At 38.0% G+C, this 27,925-nt stretch overlaps 1 protein-coding gene across 1 annotated transcript in view; it reads right to left on the reverse strand.

Moving 5' to 3' along the window:
* Positions 1 to 27,925, reverse strand: part of LOC124162866 (DNA-dependent protein kinase catalytic subunit-like) — a 299,017-nt gene that overhangs the window by 214,206 nt on the left and 56,886 nt on the right. Inside the window, exons 10-17 of the mRNA XM_046539551.1 lie at positions 25,405 to 25,572; positions 20,235 to 20,356; positions 19,872 to 20,147; positions 17,112 to 17,333; positions 13,371 to 13,521; positions 5,710 to 6,018; positions 4,695 to 4,805; positions 68 to 264 (exon numbers count right to left, since the gene is read on the reverse strand). Coding sequence (XP_046395507.1) covers positions 68 to 264; positions 4,695 to 4,805; positions 5,710 to 6,018; positions 13,371 to 13,521; positions 17,112 to 17,333; positions 19,872 to 20,147; positions 20,235 to 20,356; positions 25,405 to 25,572 — 1,556 coding nt within the window. The remainder of the gene's footprint in view (positions 1 to 67; positions 265 to 4,694; positions 4,806 to 5,709; positions 6,019 to 13,370; positions 13,522 to 17,111; positions 17,334 to 19,871; positions 20,148 to 20,234; positions 20,357 to 25,404; positions 25,573 to 27,925) is intronic.

Consider the following 27,925-nt stretch of genomic DNA (forward strand, 5'->3'; position numbering starts at 1 on the left):
AACACCTGCCAAATGTATTACCACTCTGCTGGCGCTCTCATAAAATGAATCAAAGAAGTATACTCACAAACAACGCATCAATCCAAATAAAAGACTCTTGGCTGTCCAATTTCCTTGCGTACCAATTGGACAAAGAGAACATCAGCTTCTGAAACAATGTCTTGGCAGTGTCATCCGAGCAGCATCCCAACTGAATAATGCTTGGGGCCAATTTCTCGACTAATTTTGACAATTGGTTTGGATTTTTTGCAGATAGTTGAACACCTGAAAAGATATAAATTAGAGCCTCTATCATAAAAACTATAACATGCAATAACTCTGTTGACGCTGACATTATTCTTTCCAAACAATTCTGTACGTTTCAATTCTACATAGACAGCAGGACTAGAGATAAGCTGTCACAAGCATTGTTGTTGCTATACCTAATGAATTTCTCTGCCAGGAAAAGTAATACTTTCCATCAAGACTTTTCAGTGAGGGTTGCTTCAGGCTTAATCAGGTGGAATTATAACCCAATGTAAATGGCAATTTTCCACCAACACTTAAACTTTCTTTGCACAATTGGTTTCAATTAGAGATGGGTCGAATAGCAGATTTCTCGAACTCAAATATCGACTTCGAATATCAAATTCGATATTCGTGTTTAATCGAATTCGAATATTAAATCATTGCTCGAATATTTGAATACCTCGAATATTAAGGATGAATGCGGGAATGTTTGACTCGGTTGCTTATGCAGCAGGAAACACAAGATAATGGGGAGTAAGCTTGATTTCCTTTAAAGGATTCGAACAGGAATTTAGCTGATTAATGGAACATTTTAATTTTGTGGAAACATTTGGGCATATAGTTGATTAAACTAACATCTCTTTCAAATATTCTAAGGGGACACACCACCTCGCGAAAAATGATTTCATGCCGTCTCGGCATTTACGCTGCTAGGATGGATTTCTGTCTGATGCATACATTCTTATCTACCAAACGCCATTTCAGTGGCACGCCCATCTGATACTCGGCCATACAACTTCTTATTTTCAACACGTAGCTCGCTTTACCCCCACTCCTGCTGTCAAGTGCTAGCGGACTATCTGAGACGTTTTGCAAAAACACGCACTTCTCCACCGGATTTTCTTCAATTATTTTCAGTCACTCTTTGGAAGTTTTCGTGAGATAAGAAGATGAATTCGAATTGTTAGCAGGGAGAAACCAAATATCCTGATAAAATATCCCTTCGTCTGTGACTGTAACAATAGAGATTTATGGCACAACTCATACATATTAACTTGATATATGTTTTCGGAAAAAAATACGGCATCAACTTCCGAGAAGCTCAGCTGCTCATATCGAGTCTCACCAGAATGCTAAGTCTCCGTCGTATTTTAATATTTATTTCCTCGCGTTAAATGCTTAAATAAAGTCAGAAATGCGTCGTGTTTGGTCTTATTCTTTTTTAAATTACACGCATATTACTAATATTTCAATCCAATAAAGGTGTAATATCAATTGCTGAAAGTCATTGTTAGACACTTTTGGGCTAATAGGTGATTCATGCAGCGGTCGACCTCCAGAAACTGGGAACTTTGAAGCAGGTAGGCTGAAAAATGTCAGTGGGTGAGAAAAGGGGGGCGCCAAACACGTTTCCATTGTTCTCGTGTAACTTGGTATTTTTTTTTAAGCTAAGGTCTTTGTAATATGATCCCTGCGTGAGCTGGGACCTTTTTTTTTTGTTTTGGAGAAGAGGAAAGCCTCAGAGGGGGGGCTAGTGCTGAATGGAGGGGGATAGTGGATCTTGGGAAATGCACTAATGTAACTATCCCACGGTACTCATGCAGCAGTTGACCTCCAGAAATGGGGAACTTCGAAGCAGGTAGCCAGAAAAAGGTCAGTGGGTGAGAAAAGGAGGGAGGGCGTGAAATACGTTTTTCTTGTTCTCGTGTAACTTGATATTTTTTTTGAAGCTAAGGTCTTCCTAATACGATCCCTGCGTGAGCGAGGACCTTCTGTTTGATTTTGGAGAAGGGGAAAGCGTCAGAGTGGGTTATGAGGCGAGTGCTGAATGGAGGGGGATAGCAGATCGTGGGAAATGCGCCAATGTTACTATCCCACAGCACTGAGGTTCTCCTGGTAAGGGAAACCGCGGATTTTTTGGATTTTTTCACCCAATCATTTTCGGTTCCCCATGTCGAACTCCTTTCACCGCTCTAATCCGTGAATTTGATGTAGTTCGTCAACTTGCCTCTAACGGAGCTGCATGCACTAAACAACTTAAGTTCTTTACAATTTTCCGAGTTCACTACCAACGACAGTGTGCAACAGTATATGTCGCGAAATTCAAAGTATTCGAGAGCGTACCTTTAGCTTAATTATTCGAGACCTCGAATATCGAATACTTTCTAATATTCGAGTATTTGCGGATACTATTCGCACATCTTTAGTTTCAATACCTTTTGTATGACAGCAGATATTCCAGAAGATTGGAGTTTGATTGACAAATTGTGATGGTGATACAATTTGAAGCTGTGCCTAAGTCCAAGAGAGCACAACTAACAAATATAGGAAAGCATTACATGTTCGTACAGATTTAATTGGAATACCATATTTGAAGGCAAATAAGACGCAATTTTTTTTCTAAATTTGGCCTCAAAAAAGTTAACCTGCGTCTTAAAAGTGAAGGACACTGGTTAACTTAATCAATACTAATAACTAGAGGTCCGTGAAAGTGGTTTTATTTTTTGCTAAAATTCGTTTTAAAACCATGTGATTTCAGTGTTATAGAAAATCTTGGCGGTGTTATTATGAGAATATTAAGAACTAAATTGTGTTACATTGGGTTTTGGTTGAAAGGGTTACACAAAGAAATAACATTGAAAGATTAATATACTCATGCAGTACATATCTCTTTATCTATGGATAAGCAAAAATATTTTAAGAGAAAGTGTTAAATTTTGCAATTTTTTATCTCTATTAACCCTAGCTGATATGTCATTTTTCCTAAGTCATGAATACCTTTGGCAATGCTACACATACACTTTTCATGGAATTTAAAATCTGCACAATGCATGTTTTATACATTGAGCCCTCACCCACAAACAGACTTGGGCATTTAATCCACATTTTTATCACTTACAAGAGGAGACCACGTACCTTGCTCTGCCTTTTTCAATGCCGTATTTTTTATGGCATTCTGAATGGCAAACACATATCTGAACTGTTAGTGGTTCCATTGAATGGGCCTTAGTTTGGCTGTAATTAATTTCCGAGAGGTATTTTTAACAAGCGTCATATAATGCCATAATAGCAACAGCCTTCCACCAGATGCCGTGGGTCTAATGGCGAGCACATCCGACTCTCAACTGGGGGGCCCAGGTTCAATACTTAATCATGACAGTATATTTTGTAGTTTTTATTTTGATCATACGGTGACAAGTTTTTTACTAACGTTAATTGCAGCAAGCATAGGCAAGGGAAAATTTTTTTATCATTACAACGGCGTTTAGGTCTTTAAAGCAGTGTCATTTCGAATGCGGAAATATAAAGACTACACATGCTACTGTCCTCAAGAACATGCGGCAAAATGAAATGTGGGCAATAAGTGGCTTTTTTTTCAAAGAAATTAGATTTGCAGGTGATCCTCTAGTTATTATGCTGCAGGGCTGCAGAAGATTTTGGGAAGCGGCGAGCAAAAGACACTTTTGGCGTAATTGTTGATTTTACTTAATCAACTTTTATTCTATCCTATTTGGTAAATGAATTAATATTTCGGAATGGCTCTTTTAGTATGAGGGTACTTGAAGTTAACTTTGGAGTAATGTGAATTACCTACTGTTGTTCAAGAGATATGGTAATTTATATTCGTTTTGTCTTCTGATTTATTATATCTGCACGCATATTGCTGCTCACCATGGGCCTTAAGGACATGTGCTCTTGAAAGAAGTGGTTTTTATATTTAATCTGGAAGTTGATCAATATAAGCAATACAAAAAATTAACATTTTAGCGTACACCAAATGTTGCTAGTGTAGCCCTCATATCTCCGCGCTCAAAATGACACCGCTTTAAATACCTAAATGCCGTTATGACGATAATTATTTTTTCTCATACCTATGCTGGCTGCAATTAACATTAGTGAAAAACTTGTCGCTGTATGATCAAAATGAAAACTACAAAATATACTGTCATATTGAAGAATCGAACCCAGGCCCCTAAGGTGAGAGCTGGACCACTAGACCAACAGACACTCTTGGAAGAATGGCGCTGTTTTGGGATTATATAACACCTGTTAAAAATACCGCTCAGAAATTAATTAATTGCAGCCAAACTAAGGGCCATTCAATGGAACCACCATCAGTTCAGAGATGTGTTGGCCATTCAGAATGCCATAAAAAATATGGCATTGAAAAAGGCAGAGCAAGGAACGTGGTCTCCCCAGTGTTAGAGTTAGCTACAGCAAGCATTAGCTGTGCATTAGAGGAAAATACAACAATCTTAGCAAGACTCACTAATATGAATTAGTGACGACTAACAATAACCACAATAAAATCCCAGACACCATTTTCTTCGTTTGGTGGTTATCAAGGCTAAGTTCCTATTCTCCCCTGTTTGCAATCAGCGATTTACCCTATCTATTAATGAGGCCAAAATTACATTAACTAGGATGGAGCACTCTTATTACCTGGTACAGCAGTACTAGCTCACCTTTGCCAAGAAGGTACATGATGAACGCATGCAGCACTTCACAGGCTGCGATTCTTGTTCTTCTCTCACTTGATTTTAAAGAAAGATTCACAATACGCGGCAGAAATTTGTCTGAAAGAAATTGAAAAACTTTTTCAACATCCAAAGACATACTTTAAGTGAGTATTTATAGTTGGATTCAAAAGTATTGCAACGAATTGAGTGGTGCCACTTTCGTCCCAGTTCGGACATGGAGTTTCGGTATTTTCTGTAGTACCAGTGGGAGTGAAATTTGAAAAACATTCCCATCTCCCACAGTATTTTTGTTACTACATCATTATAGGGAAATGTAAACAGGATATACATTTTTTATTATTATTTTGATACTAATTTAGGGGTGGAAGGATCCAGGATTTTTACGGATCCTGATCAGATACTTCATTTCAGGTGTCGGATCTTTGGATATTTTTGGATATACACAATGTATATATACGTTTGTATACATCCAAAAAACTACCATATTTCAAGGAAGTTTTCACATTACATGCATAATTTGTTCCCAAAAACATGTACAAAAGTCAAGAAATGAAGTTACAAGTTAATTTAGAGGACACATTCTCAAGAGGTGAGATAAACAGCCTAAACCTTTGTACCATTAAAATATGCAGCCAAAAATAATTTCCAGATCTGAAACTTGGCAGCTGCTTTGCCACTCGCTTAATAATTTTCTTTCCTCAAATCTCCCAATAGCAGGAGCATTCTGAAGAGCTGCAAAAAATGAGGCATAAATAATATTTCGGGAGGTGAGGTGAGTAAGAGGCAAATACTTGCTCATACTCAAGGATTCGTTGAGGCCATATACGGACACAAAGGTTTCCAATTACTTCAGCACAGAGCAGGCTGTTCGTTTATGTTCCATTTCTCCATCAAAAGCGTGGAATGGGGAATGTCTCACGATCAGTGCGGCAGAGCGCAGTTAAGCACTTTTGCGGAGCTCTAGCTGCCATACACATTCTCTGACGTACAAAAAACTCACCTATGTAAATGCAGGGGTATTGGTCGATATTTGGAAAAGGTATTGCGAGGGGGAGATGGTCCTGGGTATCCCACGCCATGACTTGCTCCGAATCATTCTCATCACCAATGAATGCTTGCACTGTAGAGGGTGACAACTGTCCAAGAAACAATAGGCACTTCCTCTGCATCTCCTCACGTGTTTTCAAATCCGTCCAATTACCCTTTCTCTCCAGTCTCCTCTTGGCGACCAAATACTTCCTCTTGGAGGATGATGCCTTGTTCAGTTTCTCCATGGTCAGGCCGACACTAGATTCAATTTCATGGTGGTCTGAAAGGAATAATGTTTCAATGATTAAAACTACTTCAAAAACAGATAAAACGTGATGAATTTGATGATTCACTATTAAAGAGTTCCACTAGCTACGACTGACCATGACAATTCAACTAAGAATCAACACCTGTAGGTGTACAAACAATATGACAATGAGTAAAAAAAAAAGTTGCCTCCAATCAATACCAAAACCCTGTGAAAGTTTCTGAAGCAATGATGAACAATAAAAATTCCTCTCTTAAGGCCTTAACCCTTTCGAGACGGCGGAGTTTTCGTCTTAGCATGACTGCTGTACTGAGCCCCATCAGACTCTTCTTTCTCGTGGTACGGAGCATTTTTGGAGGGCTTTCGTTAAGAAGGGTCTCGCTGAACCTTTTTCGACCCCTCCCCACTGGAACTCCGCATTATCTCCGACTCCGAGAGTAGTTGTGCTCCCTCCTTTCCGGGTTTACGACCATACCTGCGGCATTGGCTCGCGGTCAACTTATGTATTGCTTATATGTATTTAGCAAATGGATAATTGTTGCTTGCACGTAAGTTGCAGACTTTTAATTGAATTCCTCGTTTTTATCTGAGCATTGTCAAATTTTAAACGAAGTTCTAAGGTCAATATTAATGCATTTAATGCAGCAACAATTTCCATGTTGATGTTTATACATAACTCAAGATATAAGTTTATCGTATAAATTTATTGTAGAATTTCGTTTAAAAATTGTAAACGCTGCTCAAAAGACAAATAATTCAATTCTTAGTTTATTTTTTACGAGCAATGAACAAATATTTATTTTGAAAACCGACTGGATAAACAATTGTACGACCGCTGTCCCTTACCGCTAAGAATGGTTATACCTGCTCCCGGATTCCAAAGGTTAATCCTAAACTCCGCAGGGTTGGGTCCCGAGACAAAGACGACGTAAACCCGCGACCGTACTAAAAGGGGGAGAGCTAGAAAACGTATATATACGGCTTTCTTTAGCATGGCCAGGAAAATCTCACACGTAAATATACGGCCGTCGTCTCCCGGGTCAGGAAACGTCCACACGTATACATACATGTATAGTAGGGAAAAGGTTAAGAGGATGCAGTACACCCCTATATTGCATGCTTCTACACGTTCCATTCTTGTACAGTTGATTTTGCTTGTACAGGCATGTGGTTTTCAATATATTCAAGGAAAAGTATGTAGCCAAGTCGGTATCTTATTTTTATTTTTTCCAAATCATACATCTATGCAAGGCGCTATTGGAAATAATGGGTATTTTCAGGAATCTCTGTGGAATATTGAATCCATTAATGACGTTTCTGCTTACGCATCACCCTTTAGTCAGATGTTTATGTTTAACACACCAACTCTCGTGGCCAATACTTTTCAGATAAGTGAGTAAGTGATTAACCCCAATACGGGCAAGGTGAGTCTCTTGGACTCATTGCATTACATTTTTGAGAATTTTATTATGTTATTGAAATGTCAGCATGTTACAAGTTTTTCACTTCTTCTTATTGTATATCTACATATATAAAAGAAAGTCGAAAATCGTGTTAGTTAGAACACTTATAACTCGAGAACGACTGCGCCAATTTTAATAACATTAGTTTCTTTGGATTCGTCTCAGCCCCAGATAACATATAGGACATTAAAAAAAGGATAATTTCACAAAAATTCATCTCTTTCTTAGTGATATGTTTTTAGGAGTTAGTAACGCAACAACAATTGATGAGTCGGTCAAAATTACAAATTAAATTATTTGTTTTGTTTTTACCAATTTAATAACTGAACTTTGTAACAATATAACATTTTAATTAGAGATGTGCGAATAGTATCCGCGAATACTCGAATACCTCGAATACTAGAAAGTATTCGATATTCGAGATTTCGAATAGTTATGCGAAAAGTACCGCCTCGAATACCTCGAATACTTTGAATTTCGCGTCATACACTGTCGCACGCACGTCGTTGGTAGTGACTCGGAAAAACGTAGAGAACTGTAGTCATTTAGTGCTCGCAGCGCCGTTTTACGCAAGTTGACGAATTGCATCAAATTCGTGGATTTTAGCGGTGAAAAGTGTTCGACGAGGGGAACCGAAAATAGTCGGGTGAAAAAATCCGAAAATTCCCGATTCCCCCCACCAGGAGAAACTCAGTGCCGTGGGATAGCAACCTTAGGGCATTTCCCACGATCCTCTATCCCCCTCCATTCAGCACTCGCCTCAACCACTCTGACGCTTTCCTCTTCTCCGAAATCAAACAAAAGGTCCCAGCTCGCGCAGGGATCGCATTACGAAGACCCCTGCTTCGAAAAAAATATCGAGTTACGAGAACAATAAAAACGTGTTTCACGCCCTCCCCCCTTTTCTCACCCACTGACCTTTTTCTGGCTACCTGCTTCGAAGTTCCCCATTTCTGGAGGTCATCTGCTGTGTGAGTACCGTGGGATACTTACATTAGCGCATTTCCCAAGGTCCGGTATCCCTCTCCATTAAGCACTAGCCCCCCCTCTGAGGCTTTCCTCTTCTTCAAAATAAAAAAAAGGTCACAGCTCGCGCAGGGATCATATTACGAAGACCTTAGCTTCGAAAAAATACGCGAGAACAATAGAAACGTGTTTCGGGCCCTCCCTCTCCTCCCCCACTGACCTTTTTTTTTCCTACCAGCTTTGAAGTTCCCCATTTCTGTGGAGGTCAACCGCTGCATGAGTCATCTATTAGCACAAAGGGTGTCTAAGAATGACTTTCGTCAATTGATGTTACACCTTTATTGAATTGAAATATTAGTAATGTGCGCGTAATTTCAAAAAGAATAAGACCAAACACGACGTATTTCTGAGTTTATTTAAGCATTTTACGCAAAGAAATAAATGTCAAAACACGACGGAGACTTAGCATTCTGGTGAAACTCGATATGAGCAGCAGAGCTTCTCGGAAGTTGATGCGGTATTTTTTTCCGAAAACATATATCAAGTTACAATTTATGAGTGGTGCTATAAATCTTTATTGTTACAGTCACAGACAAAAGGATATTTTCTCAGAATATTTGGTTTCTCCCTGATAGCAATTCCAATTCATCTTCTTATCTCGTGAGAACTCCCAAAGATGGACTGAAAATAATTGAAGAAAATCCGGTGGAAAAGAGCTTGTATTTTGCAAAATGCCTCAGATTGTCAGCTAGCACTTGGCAGCAGGAGTGGGGGTAAAGCGATGTTAGTTGAATTAATTATATGCCCAATTGTTTCCATAAAATTAAATTATTCATTAATCAGCTAAATTCCTGTTCGAATCATTTTAAGGAAATCAAAATTACTCCCCAAAATCTTGTGTTGCCTGCTGCATAGGCAACCGAGTCAAACATTCCAGCATTCATCATTTAGTATTCGAGGTATTCGAAATTCGAGGTATTCGAATATTCGAGCTATGATTTAATATTCGAATTCGATATTCGAATTCGAGAAATCTGCTATTCGACCCATCTCTAATTTTAATAACTCAATTTATTCAAAATATTGAAATTTAATTTTTTAAATTTAATTCGAGCTAAGTAAGCCCAGCTCAAGTTGACACTTCACTACCGTGTTTGTAAACAAATCTCCAAGCAATTGTTGACAATCGGTAATGTCCGTGTTCCTGTCGAGGAATCCAGCAGTTTGGTGATTTAAAAAACTGATAATAAATGTGATTCACGCGACTATACTCAAAGGAAAATTCAGAGATAAGGAAGTTCTCATTCCGAAGATTCCATGATCCCAACTTTTATGCCCTTTTGAGCTTAACCCTTTCGCGCCGGACCTTCGTTGAAGGAAATTCTTCCTTAATACGAGTCTCTTGAAAGTTTTCTTTACTCCTCTGTACGAAGCCTTTCCGCGTCGACTAAAGGCAGTGGGTACCTCCCTAACCTTTTTTGGACCCAACTCAGAGGGCACCGATCCCTTTCCTCTGCCTCTGTCCCAGACCCTAGAAGGATTAAAAGCCCCTTCCTAGCACGAGTTCGCGGTCAACTGGCTAAAATGTTAATGCAAAATATATGAAAATATTTGTTGCTCGCACCTATTTTTTTACATTCAAAATGAATTTTGTGTTTTGTTTCTGAGCGTGCAGAAATTTTAAACGAAGTTCTAACGTTGATTTAGACGGATTTAATGTATTTACTTGTTGTTCTATAACTCCGTTGAGATTAACGTTAGAATTTCGTTTGAAATTTCCATGTGGTCAGCAAAAAAAGATGAATTCATTTCTAGCATTGGATTTCAAAAGTAAGCAACAAATATTTTTTTGGAAAACACACTGCAAATAACAGTGGTTGACCGCGTGGAGAGGATAGGAAAGGGTCGACCTGAGCGGCCGAAGAAGGGGCTGGGCTCGCGCTAAGGCGGATCACAAGGGGCGACCACGTCCGTGGGTCTATTGTGTCCGCCACGGTCACTTTTTCGGCCTGTGCCGCACAGGCGCGGCATTCGTTGGTTAGGGTAAGAACATTCAGGACGCACTGGTGTGGTATTCGTAGTTGAGGAAACAAAATCCTCGCCGCACAGGTGCGGAATTCGGTGCGAAAGGGTTAAACAGAATCGATTTCCAATTCGTGTTGCACCAGTGGTTGCACTCGTGATAACGATTAACAAATCGCATGGTCAGTCTTTCAGTTTTTGTGATGTTTGTTCTCATGTGCTAATGAAAACCCATGATTTTCTCATGGACAATTATATGTGGCATGTTTACGAGTCGGTAAACTATTCGCTGTATTTCTGCCTTCGCTTCAAGCCCGGCTCAGCTAGGAATTAAGGATAGGGGGTTTTAGGCGCAGCTAATATTGGCGGGTCTGTAGTGTATAGAAAACCCGCCAAGGTAAGCGAGAGGTGCGGGGGCCCTCTCCCACACATTTTTTAAGATAAATGGTTCAAATGGTGGATTTTGCAGGTGTATGAATAGTTAAATATGTCACGTTTGTGACTCATCCGTCCCCCAAATATTAATAACAAAATATTTTATAAAAAGATTCTCTGGGCTCTTGTGGGGGGGGGTTGTTTATCCCCCAAAAACCCCTCTCGCTGCGTCACTGCTTTGCTTCACTATATTTATCTATTTCCATCCGCTTTATCTTGCGCCTGATAACAAAACAAAAACTGTTGTTTATCAGAAGGTGCTTGACAAAAATACATTGAAGAAATCCGCGTAAACATGCTCCGATCCACCCTATGTAGATTCAAAAAAGAAAATTCCTTTCTGACAAGCAATTTTGATACTCATTTACGTAGTTTTATTGAATTTGTGTCCTTATTTTATTATTGTAAGTCAAATATGATTAAAAATGATTCAGCCGCTCTTGATTTTTAAATGGCGTAGCTAAACTTTAAGTTCATTGAATGTAAGGCGGTACGAAGGTCGCCGGGTCGGCTAGTTTCCTATAAATTAGAGTAATTCAAACTTCTTTCGGAATCAAAGTAACTTAGAAATAATTTTTTTTTCCTGAATTCCCACAAATCCAGGCATGGTGAGTCTGTTTGCACGAAATGTAAAAATTAATGTGCACTTTACCAATATTTGGTTTGAATTGCCAAAATAATGTAAAATTATCACTATGTACATGTGACAATAAATATTTTGTGTTTTTATGCAGTGAAAACAGAAAAATTCGTCAAAAGAGTCCACTGTACTCGCTGTTTGACTATGTATGAAATTAATAAGTAATGTAATAATAATAATAATAATCTTTATTGGTCAATAGTATTCATTAGATACACAGACCTCGTCACAGATGAAATTCAATTGCACATACATATAGAATGTACAAGAAAAGATAGTCGCGGTTCATAGGCAGTGTACAATTAATAAAAATAATAAAAATAAATGAAATATAATAGAAAGTATATGAATATATTAGAATACAATATCCCATGTGTTAAGAGTAAAATATTCACTGACAGAATACAATGGCTGTGAGGCTAGCCATGAGTGAATCACACTCTTGAATTTGGTCAAGCTAGCCATTCTGGCTGAGATAGGGAGATGGTTAAATAGCTTGATACCTAAATTATGCATGGAGAATTGGGTTTTGGTTAATCTGCACTGATTTAGTGATAAGGAATTCTTATTTCTTAGGCTATGGTTATGAGTTGTACTTCTTATAGGGAAAAGATCAAGGTTTTCTTTCATATATTGTAAAACTCTGTACACATACATACTGTAAATAGTTAAAATGTTCAATCTAATAAATAGTGGGCGACAGTGTTCACGAGATGGAGAATTAGTTAGTATTCTAACTGCCTTTTTTTGCAAAAGAAACACTGATTTTATATCAGGGGCACATGTAAAACTTTTGTTAAATACAAAATAGCCAATTTTATGTTAAATGATTCTATAGTGCACAATATGTACAAATTGATGTGAAAAGTAATATTTTTCACTGTTTAATAGTTTAAATTAAAAGCATAAGTTTAAAGAGTCCATTGGACTCACCTTGTCCGATTACGTCAGAAAAACATGTTGCCCTTATTAGGGTTAAGGAATGAAAAATGAGAGTTTTGAGGGATTTCAGTCCCAAAATGGGCACCAATGACAGCGGCCGCAGTCATCTTAGTTCTCACTTCTCTCGCCCCGAGCGCTCTGTCTGAAATAGAACGGATTGCTTTCATACGCTATTCCCTGAGTCTAGACTGTTGCAAAGACCTTGAAAGAGGTCCTAGAGGGATGAGAGGGGAAATTTTCCCCTCCGTGGCCGGTGTGCATGAGGAACATAAGGAACAAATTGAAGTCTCCAGTGTCTGCCACCGCATTAGTGCAACAGTGCTTGAAATCATTCAGATGCCGACTGCCAAACAATGCCAAAAAAAGGAGCGAAGTGATAAAAAAAGTGAATATGTCTGCCCCAAGAAAACAAAGAAAGGGTCAAAACCTAGCAAAGTGGAGGGAAGAACGAAGGTAAAGTAAAAGTTCTATGAGGAAAAAAGTCGCATTCATCGTGATTGAGGAATTATACATGTTTATTTAATCCTGAATAGAATTGCTGGTTTAATTATCTGAATTATTTTCTATTTCAATCATAATTGAAAATCTAATCATCAACGATCATCAACAAAGCTATTTGCATTTGCATGTGCACTCTTGGCAATTGAAGCAGAAAAGCAGAAATAAGCTCAACTGACGATGGAAGGGATCGCCATGTTGATAAATAGAAGCGCTAACAAATCTTAGTAATAAGTGCAGGTTGCTTTGCTAGTCTTACCACACAACAGAAAAAAAAACAGAAGGGGCATTTGAGAGGAGTGAAGTGGCTCAGAGGGGGCATTGCTGAGGAGTAAGAAATTTGCAATCACAATGTCAGCATAGCAACAGCAAACAGATGAGAAGCAGCTAAAAATTACCTCCAATCTTAATGAATGAGTTCAGAGATGGCAGTATCTGCCTAAGCACGGGGTCCCATTCCGAAGAGGGGAGTTCAACATTCCATTTTTCCAAAGCGCCTATCCCAGCATCAGCCATCTTGTAATTGCTGCAACCGATTTCAAAAACAGTCTGCAAGCAAAATGGAATGAGATAAGAAAACAGATGTATAAACAGTAATAAGAGTGTCAAGAAATATTGGAATTAGTTAGGTCTATATCTTGAGTGGAAATGCGCTGGAGATAAAAAGAAATGTCCAGCTGATAACTGATAAAGCTGCTATCCACATCTTGTATGATGTTAGGCACGATGTGGTGGAAGTTCGTAATATTGTTGAAATGACACATTGCAATATTTTCACTTATAGATTTATTTTACACTACGCGTTTCGTCGTTACAGCGACATTTTCAAGTGTGAAAAAAGTCTTAAAGATTTTCCTTATATATCATGGTGCTTGAGGGGAGGGTGGGAGTAAGATGGAGAATGGGGTTTGGGTGACGAGAAGTGAGCATATTGAAGGCTGTGGGGGGGGGGGGGGTTGGAGGGTCGTTTTAGGGTCTCGAACTTAGGCAGGGTGAGGGGGACTTTAAAGCACCATGATATATAAGGAAAATCTTTAAGACTTTTTTCACACTTGAAAATGTCGCTGTAACGATGAAACGCGTAGTGTAAAATAAATCTATAAGTGGAAATATTGCAATGTGTCATTTCAACAATACTGCTATCCACAATTTGGAAGGCCTTGACCAGAATAATGTCAAGTTATTATTTTTGGAACCAAACACCATGAGCAAGACACAGCCTTAGGACAAGGGAATCATACAAACCTTTAAGACCGCAGCAACCTTCTCTAGCATTATATTCACAACATAGGTAAGATAATATACATTAGCAAATTATTCTTTTAAATGCGCACATCAAGCACATATTTTCATATCATTTCCTTTAGATAACGGCATCTCAGAGGTGGCTCCTTGGATTCTACTGCATGCGCTGTCAGATGCATTGCGCGAGCAATGTTTCATTCTTAAAAACTTCTGGAGTGATAGGGAGGTAGAAGACAATATGGCTGAAGAGACCATATCTAGTCCTCCAACAATACAGAATCTGCGTACCAACAAACTTGAACAGTTCAATCAGCTTTTGTCCAATGTAACTTAATAACAATGAGATATGTACAGCAGCTCCTGATTATCCGGCTGCAGTATATCCATGTTGGGGACTATCCGTGCACGATTCACACTTTCGTTCAATGTTTTCCATGACCTCTTTCTATATCGATAAATTGGATGCAAACCACCAGAATTATTGCATTTTAATGCTAGACTACACCGAGCCTATAATTTCCATTAGAATCCCCATCATAAAATGGATTTATTTTATTTACTTGCTGTCAAGGAATGTTTCAAATTTACTTAGATTAGTAGTCTCTAGTATTGAAAGAGACAATAGGTGGTGAGAAAAAAATTCTTTATTAGTTTTAAAAGATTCTTCAACAGTTAACCAATCATGAGTTAAGAAAAATGTTATCCACAACCTTTAAATGTATGCTTCTTATTGTAAAAGTGCATTTATTGCCACGGTCTCGTGTGCGGTTGAATACAGCTCAAGGGAACCGAGGATTATGCCACACTCAGGCATGCTTACGATGATGATGTTTGATGTTGACCAGTCAAGGTCAAACTGTACCGGAAGGGATTTGTGGAAGTGAAGGCAGTTGGGGGAGTGGGAGCGGACATGAAGGAAGTAGAGATTGCATGAGTCAACCCCAGTGAAGAAGTATCTGATCTTTCCCCAGGGTTAACAAACACCTTGTTTACCGGTCTACCAATCACAGGCTCAAGATCGATATGTCGCCATGGCACACGGACCAATAATTGCGCTTCGAATATACGTGTGCAGATAAATGCGTGGACAGTTGGTATGTGCGAGTGACTGACCTATTTTTCTTTGGATCCGTCAATCTAATTATGTACTTCATGAGGTAAAAGTAAATGAAAGATGCAATAGACATCAAGTCACTTCGTTAAGTGGAAATTTAATTATGATCGACACATGAAGGTTGTAAAAGCATAACTTTAAAAGTAGAGCCACAGAAGTGTCTGCATTCTGAGCATTATTTTAAAAAATATCGATGAAACCTAATTTATTTTAACAAAATAGACGATCCTGAACCAGGCCGGAGTAACTGAGCAAAAGAACTTCAATCAAATGGTCTTATTTTTCGACTCGGGCATTTTGACGATGCAGCTGCAACTTCCGTTATCACTAGTAGTACATGGTTCCCACTCAGACTAAAACATAAAATTCACGGTTTTTCCAGATTTTCACGGTCTAGATGTCGTCAAATTCACGGTTATTAGATAAACCTTTTAGGCAGAAATATTGATCGCATAACCATCATCGGCCGCACGTTAACTAAAAATTTACCAAACGCGACAGACGCCGTGAATGCAAACACAGCAATGAAAGTGTTATCTCTTTAATGACGTCACATATTGTTTGCCAAATTCAGCTCTCGCTAAAGGTTGTCAGCGGGAAAATGGAGGGACCCAGGTGCCAGGAAAATTAAGAAGTGTCTGATTTTTTGCCAGGGTTAATGAATTCTTTGGTTACCAGTCTTTGGTACAGGCTTAAGGTCAATGTGTCGTCATGGCACACAAACCAATAATTGTGCTTGGAATATACGTGTGCAGAAAAATTTGTGGAGAGTGTCTGTATGTGACTCGGCCTTGAAACATGACCAATGTATCGATTTTTCTTTTGATCCGTCAATCGTAGTTCTAAAATCATGTTTGAGAGATTTTTTAAGGTTATATGACGAAATTTACGGCTTTTTCCAGGTTTTTTTGTGGTAGACGAAATTCACGGTTTTAAGGTTTTCACCGTTGAGTGGGAACCCTGTTTAATCTCATCCATCTTCACTTAAAATCCATAAACTGATTTCAAAATAAAAAAATAGCAAAGCAACTACATAACTTTAATGGAAGGGGATGAGTTGCAAAATTTAATTTCTAAATTTTTACGAAAGAAAAAAATAGACTCCACTGGGACTTGAACCATGAACACACACGGCAAAAGCCACAGAAGCAAATGCACCTGAAACCACGGCCAGGTCACTTGCTGAAGGGAAGCGATTACTCGAGGAAAGTCATGGTGTGTGAAATCTTTACATGGGAATATCTCTCAAACCCACAGAAGAAAGTTGTGATATTTTTTCTACACCATTTTTAAAGTTTCATAAAATAAAATTGACATTCAGATCCCAAACATCACTCTTGCAATGTCTCCTTATGAGCTCAGGGCTGAAAACAATTGATTTCTCTACTGCATTACCATTTCAAAGCGTAATAAATAGGGTGGTTGCTAATTATTTCATTAATCATGCCTCTTGGAGCAAACAATAATTAATATCAACTGAGTATAGCCTAATGGGAAATTAAGATACCCAGAATTTCTGAATACATGTCAGCCAATCCATTCAATGAATTTGAATTTTCTCCGAGTAAAACTGCAACCTTAAAGTTAGATTTTCATGTATTTTAAGTCCGAGTTATTTTAAACGAAGTCACTTTGCAAGATGAGGTACAATATGAGTGGGAAAACTCTTGAAGTTGATAATCCATGAAAAATTTATCCATGCCAAATTCCCTTAATGTTTTCCTTCTGAAGAGATATTGCCTCCCTGCCATTAGGAAACTTCACGCAGGTACATACATACCTTCATGGGTGACACAAGATGAGGTAGTATGATCCTAATGATTGGCGTTGGTGTGGCCAGAAGAACTTGGAGACATGAAAGTTTCAGGTCACCCTTATAATGCTTCATCCGCACCAACATATTTTGCAGAAATTTCTTCAGCTTGGAAAGTAGTTTGTCTTTGTTAACTTTGCCACCATCAGCTGGACTCAAATTAATTGATTCTCCTGGGTTTTTCATGCCCTAAGAAGTAAAACAATGTAATAATAACTGAACACTCTCTAGAAACTTTACCAAAACTTTGCTACTTACACAGCTGTAAGTAAATATTTGATTTTATTTTCACAATACATACCTTTGTCGATTATTTTCACAATGCTCAAGAGTATTTTACAGCATATAATTTCGTTTTACGATAACAATATCTATTTAACTTAATTTTTTGATAGAGCTTTTACTTTCAAAACAATATTTCAAAATGCTCTTACAGGTTCAGTCACTGCGATCTGAACACCACACCAGTGGTCCAGTAGGCAGAATGAGGGAAAGACACGCATTCAAACATATGTATTTTGTTTGCCTGAAAAACTTAACTTCTATAATAAAACTAAAACATACATATTTTACATAAATTGATGATCTACATTTTATGATACCTAGGAATGACCAGCAAAAAAACAAATGAAATTAAACTCATGCGCTACAAAGGCAACTGCCTAATTTGCCTTGTTATGTAATTAAATCGTAGCATTCTGTCATGGATAGCTCACATGAGTGAAAACTCTTTGTGTCGATATGTTTTTTAGAAAGAATGAATGTGGGTTAAATAACATGTATAAATTTAACTAAATGAGTGTTTTCTCTCATAATAGGACGGAACACAAAAATTAAAAATCGGTTTTCGATATTTGAAACATAAAAGATATGGTATCAAAAAAAACATACTGCACAATTTTCAGAACTGATCAAATGGAGAAATAATAAAAAAAGCATGGAACATGTCATCAATCATGGAAGAGTGGATTAAAAGTTTCAATGCCGAAATGAAGAGGATAGGTAGGGAGGTCAAACTTTTCCTTGATAATGCAATCTGTCATTCTAAAATTTGCTTTGCAAATGTGGAGCTATCCTGGTTTCCAGGTAAACACAACTTTAAACTCAACTATATTATAGCATCAATCAGCCAATGGATCAGGCAGGAAGTAGATTTCTTAAAGGCACTATGTAGGATGTACATTATGCAATCATTATTAGCAGCTGCAGATACTGCAAATACAGTGTCCGTGGCAATCAAAAAAATATCAGGGCTGAATGCCATCAATTGGATTAATTTGGCAGGGAAAGTATTAAAACATCAACAACAATGTTTCGCTTCCTTGACAGACAGTATAAAAGAAGACGAAACCTATGAATCCGATGAAGTAAATATAACCGTAACATGTAAAGAAAACAAAACATCCTACCGAGAAATGTTGGTTTCGTTAATAAAACTAGCAGAATGTAGTCTCAACAAAGGTAACACTGATTTATTTAGTGGCTTACATGGGGCTATTGGCAACGTAGAGAGTTGTGTTATACAGGAAAAACAGACAAAAATGACAGCTAATATGATTATTGCATGGATCACTTTTTATGTTAATTTCTTCAAATAAACAAGTTAAACCACAATGCGATGCTGGTCTTTCGTTATTTCATCACAATTTCGTCTATAACATGTAGAATAGGGTGGTTTCCTATTATTTTTTTATTGCCTAAATCGAAAGATTATTACTCCTGGAGTATGTATTTCACGCTTTTAGATTTTTAAATGACGATATCTATTTTTAATAAATAAAAGCGAACAAACTATGTACAAATCCACCAATTTATTTATTTCTTTTCTTAGTAGCTTAAGTTTCTTTGTAGCCTTTGTACCTGATGATGACGCCGCTACGTCGAAACTAGTAGTACCACATAAATAAATTGGTGGATTTATACATAGTTTGTTCGCTTTTATTTATTAGAATGAACCTCCACAAAGTTGAGCCTGTTACGATAGAGAATATCTATTTTTCGCGATTAAATGAAAAGTGAAAATTTTAAGCGCGCGAAAATGCGACGTGTAAGTATGAATGCCGGGAAATCTCTCCGTACGACGTATTTCTGGTACCCGCTGCCGCCCTGTGAGGTGACCTTGAGGCGAGGCTTAGCGCTGATACGACGCAGGCTGCTAGCGGGTAGCTGAGTACCCTGCTGGCTGGTAGCGCTTGGCTTAAATAAGGATTATTAATACCTTATCAAACGAAGAAAACTTTCCGACCTTAGCCAGTTTTAATAAGTGATTATTGAGACATGTTTCCCTGAGCTCTGCGCCTCATGCATGCATTGGTAACCTCAGACGATGTATAACTCCTATCTTCTCCTATAGAAACTAGGTCCCTGTGACGTCACGTGGAGTGTCATCACATGGGCGCCAATCTGGCCCTTATCAAATGAGGATAAAAATGGACCATTGCCATTCGTCTAAACCGGTATTTCTAAAACGAAATAATTTGTATATTATGAATACAATAATGGTGGGTAACAAATCGCAATCAATGCCTTTCGTTTTCTTTGATGAAGGAAACTACCCTATTAGAGTCAAGCCAACCTTTCAGGCGACGCATGTAATAGACGTGATTTGACCTTCGGGGTCATTTTTGAGTCGTCAGACCTTGAGTTAAGCGGAATGCTGTCTTAAAAACTGCTGTCCTGAGAGATTCCGCTAAAGAGATGTTTCACTGTAATTGATACAAAACTTACCTCAAAGTATTTCAGCTCAGTGTACACAAGGAGACAGGACTCCAATAGCTTATAAAAGCCACTGATCAACGGTAAGTCTTCTGAATAGCCAATTATCACTAGAGTTATGTGAATCAGATGGTCTTCCATCAAGTGCATCTCCACTCTGGGAAATACTTTGGAGACTATAGAAACCAAATTGCAAAAAATGACAAAATCCTTGGGTGTAGAAGATGCAAGACCATACTCATTTTTGGGTCGCAAACATTTTTTCTTCGCTTCCACAGGAGATACTTCCTATAAAATAAAAGTTGTTACTTTTGATAAGCTAAACGGTCCTGCCAGATTTTCAAAATGAATAATGGCAGGAAAGCAAAAACAAACCCCTATGTCATCCTCCTCCTTGACGAGAGACAAATCAAGTCTGCTCAGCAAAAGCTGCGTCGATGAGATGAACTGGTGAAACAATAACTGCAAGGTTTTCTCATAATCTGAGGCATCAATTCCTAATTTGAAGAAAGAGCTACTGTCAAATCATATTTTTCTGAAATTATGCACAGAAAATAATAATAATAATAATGCTTTATTTGCCATGATAGATCAGATACATAGAAAAACATAACCGATATATGGCACGTCAAAAAGAAATTTAGATACATAATGCAGGGAATTAAAAAATAAATATTAAAAAACACAGACGACTTTACATAAGTGGCATGAACTGTACATGGAAATGGAAATACTTTAAGACTCGAGAGAGTCATCACTCATAAATTCATTTACTGAGTAATACATTTTTTCCAGTAAAAAGTCTTTAAGTTTCACCTTGAGGAGACTGGCACTTTGCATATTTTTCAATTTCTTAAGTAATTTATTGCAAATTCTGATTCCCATTTCATTTGGGCCACATTTCAACCTTTCAGTTCTTATACAGAAACAATGCAGGTCATTTTTCCTTCTTGCGTTATGAGAATGGATATCAGAATTAGTGGAGAACCGAATCAGGTTTTTCCTAACATGTAAAATAAGCTGAAGTAAATATATGCAGGGGAGTGGGAGGATTTTTAAGAAATGGAAAATGGGCTTGGAGGGAGATTTAATTTGATGGAAAGTAATGATTCTTATTATTCGTTTTTGCAATTTGAAAATTTCACCCAGGTGATGGGATGCACCCCAGAGCAGTATGCTTTGTAGCACCCTAGTGTGGAATTCTGCATTATAGAGCTTTAAAAGAGACCAATGAGTAGGCATGTGTGGGCTAACTTACAGCTAATTATGTATGTACCTCCACAAGATACCTTGCTTTACGCAGGTACCATCCCTCACTGATCTTTGGGATTTAACCCAACTGGGTCTCACAAGATAGCTCACGTAAAATGTATGTCCAAGCCTCACTCCTAGTGCTTCACCTCAACTAAAAGGAACTCGCCAAAATTCCCACGTCACCTCTTTCATTCTTAGCATGGGGAAAGCAAAGGAGATAATGATCATTCACCTAAATAAGTACCTACATTCATATTGCAATTGGCTACACAAAAGATAGCAATCATTAGGATTTTCAATCACTGTGTCATATCAACTGCACATATTTATGCCCATGCATGGATGTGAAATAGCCCCCAGATAATCCATCCCAAAGTGTAAATCATATTGATTGATACCCCTATCAATTAGCATGAGACAATTCTTAGGAACATCTATCAATCTATATCGATATTTAAGTTCTAACAACACATATCTCAGCGATACTTTTGTTTCAGTGACTAATAATTTTCTTCTATTGTAGCAAATACATTTCAAATAACACGATCCACCCACTCATTTCAAATATTTACTTTTAATGAATTCAGTTTACTCAGGATAAAATTTACCAACAGTTTATATTTTTCCAATAAGAAGTGAAAAATAAAGGTTTTTCTGTAGTCCCAATGCATGAAAAATCAAAAACCCCAACAGTGAAAAATATAAACACTATCAGAATGGGGAACTTGCATGAATTTTTTTTTATTTTACAGACGGACAGAAAATTATTTCCTGAATTCAACAAAGAATACCGCATGTAAATCTGAGTTTTCTTTGCGAAATATTCAATGACAAATATAACGAATTTTAAAGTGCGTTGAAAACTCCCTCACCCCCCAAGCCACTGCCGATGATGTCATCTGTGCCGAAAAATTACCTGAAACAATTGTTGATTTGTTTGTATGAGTTGCCATCAGTTTTGAGAGCTTTGTTTGTGAGACATGTTGATTACTTTCAATTTGAAGCAAAATACTGTATAAGCGCGTGTAAGAGGCGCACCTTTTTTCCCATAAATTGCAGCCGAAAATGGGGTGCGCCTCTTACGCAAACTTTTTATCTTCCCCTCCTCCCTATCTCCGGTCGCTAGCCCAAGAGGAACTGAGTGGCCTTGGTTTTCTGTGAGAGTCAGTCATCTAAAAATCAAGATCAAAAACAAGCGGGAGGCGGGGGAGTTTCTCCCTTGGTGGCGTATTTTTGAAATGCTCCTGTTTGTGTTTCTTACTCGTAAGCATCGTCGTCACGTCGGTAGGTACCTCAGATGTGAACATGTCGAAAAGATCGCACGGGGTATTTTGCTCCAGATGGCATGCTAAATTTACTGCTACGAGTGGGCATACGAGCGGCATTTATACTGCATCTAGTACAGTAAAACCTCTATGTAGTGAACCTCTTTACATCATAAACCTCCATTCTTCATACCATCCCTACGGTCCCGTCAGATTTACATGCAAATTTATAGGCAAACCTCTATATAGTGAACCTCTTTATCTCGTAAAACCTCCACTAGGAGATACCCCTGAGATGGCCGAACTACCTCCGCAAATCATACTGAGACAACTAGAGACCATTAATGCAGCCGTGGTTACCTACATGGAATGAAATTTTCAGCAATAAATGTTTCACCCTTATTTTTTGTCTTATACGCCTTTAATATGCTGTAATTAACACAGTAAAGTAACACGTTAATCATTAGCTATGGCCATTTTGTTCCATATGAGAGAATACCTAACAGTAATTAGGAAAAAAGGTAACCAACTGTACTTGCTGTAGGTTTTACTGTACTTGCTTATCAAACGTAGAGAAAAGCACAGTTTTGAAGGACAATAACTGGTCAATAGTCAACATCTATCTTGCCAAGTAATTTCCATTACGCTAAGGGCCTGCTTTTTCAAAAATCATCTTCAGACGCTATTATAAGGGTTATTGCGATTAAAAATTATATTGGTGTCAAAACCTGCTGTTTAAAAAATTCAAAGGAGTGTGTACATTGTTTGACTGAATGGCAGATAGAAGAAATCAGAAATGCTCATAAGTGAAGAGCGCTGAAGGAGAGTTAGAGGGGAAGGAGCTCGCTCCCTCCGTCTTTCCTCCGCAACGAGGCTGATGGCGAAGGAGCAAGGGAAGAACACGTCCGATGTTGCATGTGACGTCGTTGTCTTCAAAGCATAGGGGCAAAGGCGCAGCAATGTGACATAAGCAGTTGGAGTTGCCTGCAGTTTCCAGACTGTCTCGTCTTGTTTGAATGCACTAATGCTACGCTTGTTTCTTCCGAAATCGTGCTGTTTGGACTATTTTGAGTATTGGTAGCCTTGTTGTAACTGTATATATCTTTGAGTCAATCAATTAGAGCTTAAAAAACTTCAATTCTGTCAGATAGGTGTCGCATTAGATCTCTTTATTCTTTGAATCTTGTGCATGTCATACAATTATTGAAAGCTATTGAGATATCTTCGGGCTCAGTAGGTGACTCACCTAGCATTTGGCCTCCAGAAACAGGGAGAATTGAAGCTGGGAGATCGAACAAGGTCAGTTGGTGAGATGGGGTAGAGATGAAACAAGTTTTGATGTTCCCGCGTAAATTGATATTTTCCTTTGAGGCAAGTGATTTATGGTCCGTGGGGTCTTGGAAAGGAAAAAAACTTCAAAGGAATGGGCTGATGGAGGGCCAGGGGTGATTTTGTGAAATCTACGCCGTGGTTATTTTCTTACGGCGCAGAGATTTCCCTGATTGTTGTCCAATCTCTTGGGAAGATTCACGCTATGTGTCTGTCGTGTTTTGCTTAAAAATTTTCCCCAGCTGAAATTCTATAGCAATGCTCTTACAAGAGCTTTTAAAAAAATTGATCGTGAGTAGGACAAGCATCGTAGTGCAACGGCGTATGAGAAGGGAGGAATGACTTATGGGACGTTGCAATCACGAAAGCAATGATTGAAAAATTCCGATTCAGATTCAATTTCTTCTACAAATTTGGATCCAAAGTACATTAAGGTGAAGTGCATTATTCGTGGATATTTGGATCTGAGGTATCCTATCCGACCGTCCCTAGTAAGCATCATAAGGTTAAGGCTACAAGGGCCTTCAAACGTGCCTCCTCAACTCAAAAGTGAGTCCAACGATGATTTTTAATTGGGTCGGTGATCATTCAATGGTATAAAGTTCATATTTCAAATCATATTCAGTTCATATTTCATCTCACCAATAAGAGTCATTTATGCCATCACTGCTGTGTTGAACTCCCTTGTTGCAAAGGTAGGGGCTAGTGACCCTGTTGAAACATATTATAGTCGATGCATCTAAAGACGTGTTGGTATATAATTCTTGAGGCCAACACCAGATATTTCCACAAGTAAATCTTTGGCGAAGGTACTTTCTGAAGAACCCTTGAATATCTATAAGTGTGTCAAGTAATAAGTGTTTTGGCCAAAACATAAAACTAGATGAAAATGGAATAAACAGGGTAGTACATGGTTAGAAAATGCACAGAAGCATGGAACATCCCAATAAACCAGAAAAATTAAGGCATTCATGCATTATACCGATTATCCTCTTATATTACAAGTTTCTTTTACATTGCGATTTTCTGCCGACTTATAGCAATGAAATGTCATTATAAATATGTACCATGAGGGTCGTGGAATCAATTTCTGATATATTATTCGAATGAGCTGCAACATTATCTTCCATTTCTCTGATAACCGAAATATATGAGGTAAAATGCTTCTATTTCATCATCCTTATATTGCATTATTAATATCCCAAGAAATAATTGTGGCACAATAGCAATAGGAAACCTTACCAAGAATAACTACACATTGACAAGTGATGACGAGCTGCTAACTACTCCCTCAAAACAATGTTTACAGCATGCACTCAGTGTATTTCCTGACTCCCTACAGCAGTTTAGGTGCATATGACATCATGCCTGCCCTCGGCAAAGCTTGGTTGTCTTCTTGTAGTGGTCGGCTCAGAGAAATTTTGTTCAGTTTTTAGAGTCAATTTTTTATTTCTTTTAAGGTGAATGGAGAAACTTAGGTATTATTGCGAGCTTATATATCCGTTTTACCTGTTCAAAATATTTTTATAGCATTCGATGACTCTTGCAAGTTCCCCATTTTGCAAGCATAAAATATTAGAGCAGTCCGCAACCACAATGAGATAATAATTGAAGAGGCAATATATGTAAGTTGAACATTTACCTCATGGTTTTGATTTAGGTTCCCAAAATAGCAAAGGAACAGTGGAGACAAATACCTTTCGTCTGTGATCTGCTAGGTGTAAATAATGCCTGCCAAAATGGCACATATTGTAGACTGCCAGTGACTGCAGATGCATTTTGGCCTCTGTCCTTTAATTCTTCTTTCAACAGCTCTATGTCCATTTGTATGGGGAAAGAGCAAGAGCGTAACAAACCCTGATATACTGTGACATGAAAAAGAATTACAGGTTACAGGTTAGTAACCTCTAAAAGTTAAATATGTACATGCATTTAAAAATTCAAAATTTGAATGGTGTAAAATTAATCTAAATCATTGAAAGCACATACACAAATACAAAAAAAACGGGAACATAAGTAACTAAATCATATTAAAGAAGCAGAATAAGTTTTGTTAAGAAAACATGGAAATCTCCGTGACATATTCTCAATGTTTGGCACACAAAACACAAAGATCTCCATGGCCGATCTGAGATGAGTTCACAGGTGTGTGGCAGTTGGTTGCATGAGAGAAAGAAGAATGCACTTGGTGTAAACATATGTATAATGGTAGAGGAAACTTCAGGATGAGGTTAGCAGGAGGCAGACTAGAGGGTTGGAACTGGTAGTGAGAGTCAGGAGGTACGTAGAGTGAGCAGAATTAAAACAAAATTGTGGCGAGGTAGAATGGAAATAATAATAAAATCATATACATATTAACTAATTTACTTGATTGAATGCATATTATATAGTATTTATTTCAACACAAATACTGGCCAGAGCAGATAAATTATCCTGACTAATATTATGATGCCTGTCAGTCAAAACACAACTAAACTTAAGAGAGAAATCTGTCACAATCAGCATCAGAGCATGGCATCCACAAAGCCCCATGACTGGCCGTATCCTTGCTTGAGAGTTGTATGAAGGACACTTCAAGAGCAACACTCTTGTCCAGCAGATGGAGCATTAAGCTGTGGCCTCCTCTGTACCTTTTATTACGAGTTGGCTAATGCTGCCCCAGAGTTCCTATCCACCATTCCCTCCCTACCCTTACCTCATGGAGCAATTGACCTCAGCACTCACTTACCTCCTCAAAATGCCACAACAAAATGTGGAACATACAGGACCTGGGATATTCCAAAATTAAGATTTTTTCTGCGTTTAGATCACTTTTATTTAAGTGAGCAATTTGATTAAGTATAATCGCTGTTATGATCACGAGTGATGAATGAATTACAATTGCATAAGAGCCTCTCCTCTTTGAATGCCTGATCATTAAAACAGAATATCACGCAAAATTTCAGCAAGAGTAGATAGAATCAACCAGGTAAAATCTAGGAAATATAGGCACTTTAACAACAAAAAATATGGAAAATTTTAGGAAAAAAGTCCTCATTCAAAGAATCAAAGTGATTCATGGTCTGCCTACTCCAGGTGCACGTAGGCGAGCTTTGAACGCTAGTTCAGAATACAGTGGAATCCTGATTCAACGTTTTTCAGGGGGGACAAAATTTTAAAGCACTAAATGAGGACCAACCATTTTTTCAGTTTTTAGGGTTTGCAATGATTGGAATGGCTTTATATTAATAAATTATACATTTTTAAGTCACTAAAAGGTGCCACACAGTGGAGTAGCCAAGAATGTCATTTGGAGGGTCCAAAACCTTAATTATTAACATTAAAAATATAGGTTAGAAAAGAGAGGTTTAGAGCTAATTTTCGAGCTGATTTTAACACTTTTTATAATCAAAACAACTTCATTTTTCAAAGAAATCTTTTGTTAATATGTGAACTTTCAACGTTTGGTTTTCTTGAATGAAGAAGCAAAGTAATTGAATTTTCATATTTGGGGGGGAGGAATGCCAGACCCAACCCCCTCGCTACGCCACTGGTGCCAAATGAGGCAATAAATTTATTGATTAAATGTTCTCTTTTCACTAAGAAGGTTGTATAACACTTTTCAGGAAAGAGCTAAAAAAATTGGGAAGTAAAAAACAAGTGGATTACATTTTAAGAAAATTTAAATATACATTAACTTAAAAGTAGGGATGGGTCGAATAGTAGATTTCTCGAATTCGAATATCAAATCATTGCTCGAATATTCGAATACCTCGAATTTCGAATACCTCGAATACTAAACGATGAATGTGAAAATGTTTGACTAGGTCGCCTATGCAGCAGGAAACCCAGGATTTTGGCGAGTCATAGTGATTGCCTTTAAAGGATTCAAACGGGAATTTAGCTGATTAATGGAATATTTTAATTTTATGTAAACAATAGGGTAGTTTCCTTCATTAAAGAAAACGAAAGGCATTGATTGTGATTCGTTACCCACCATTACTGTATTCATATTATGCAAATTATTTCGCTCTAGAAATACCGGTTTAGACCAATGGCAATGGTCAATTTTACCTCATTTGAGAAAGGCCAGATTGGTGCCTATGCGATGCCACTCCACGTGACATCACAGGGACCCAGTTTCTGCACGAGAGGATAGGATTTTTACATCGTCTGAGGTTACCAATGCATGCATGAGGCACAGAGCTCAGGGAAACATGTCTTAATAATAACACAGTC

Source organism: Ischnura elegans, chromosome 7, assembly GCF_921293095.1.
Source record: "Ischnura elegans chromosome 7, ioIscEleg1.1, whole genome shotgun sequence".
In the NCBI taxonomy this organism is placed as follows: domain Eukaryota; kingdom Metazoa; phylum Arthropoda; class Insecta; order Odonata; family Coenagrionidae; genus Ischnura; species Ischnura elegans.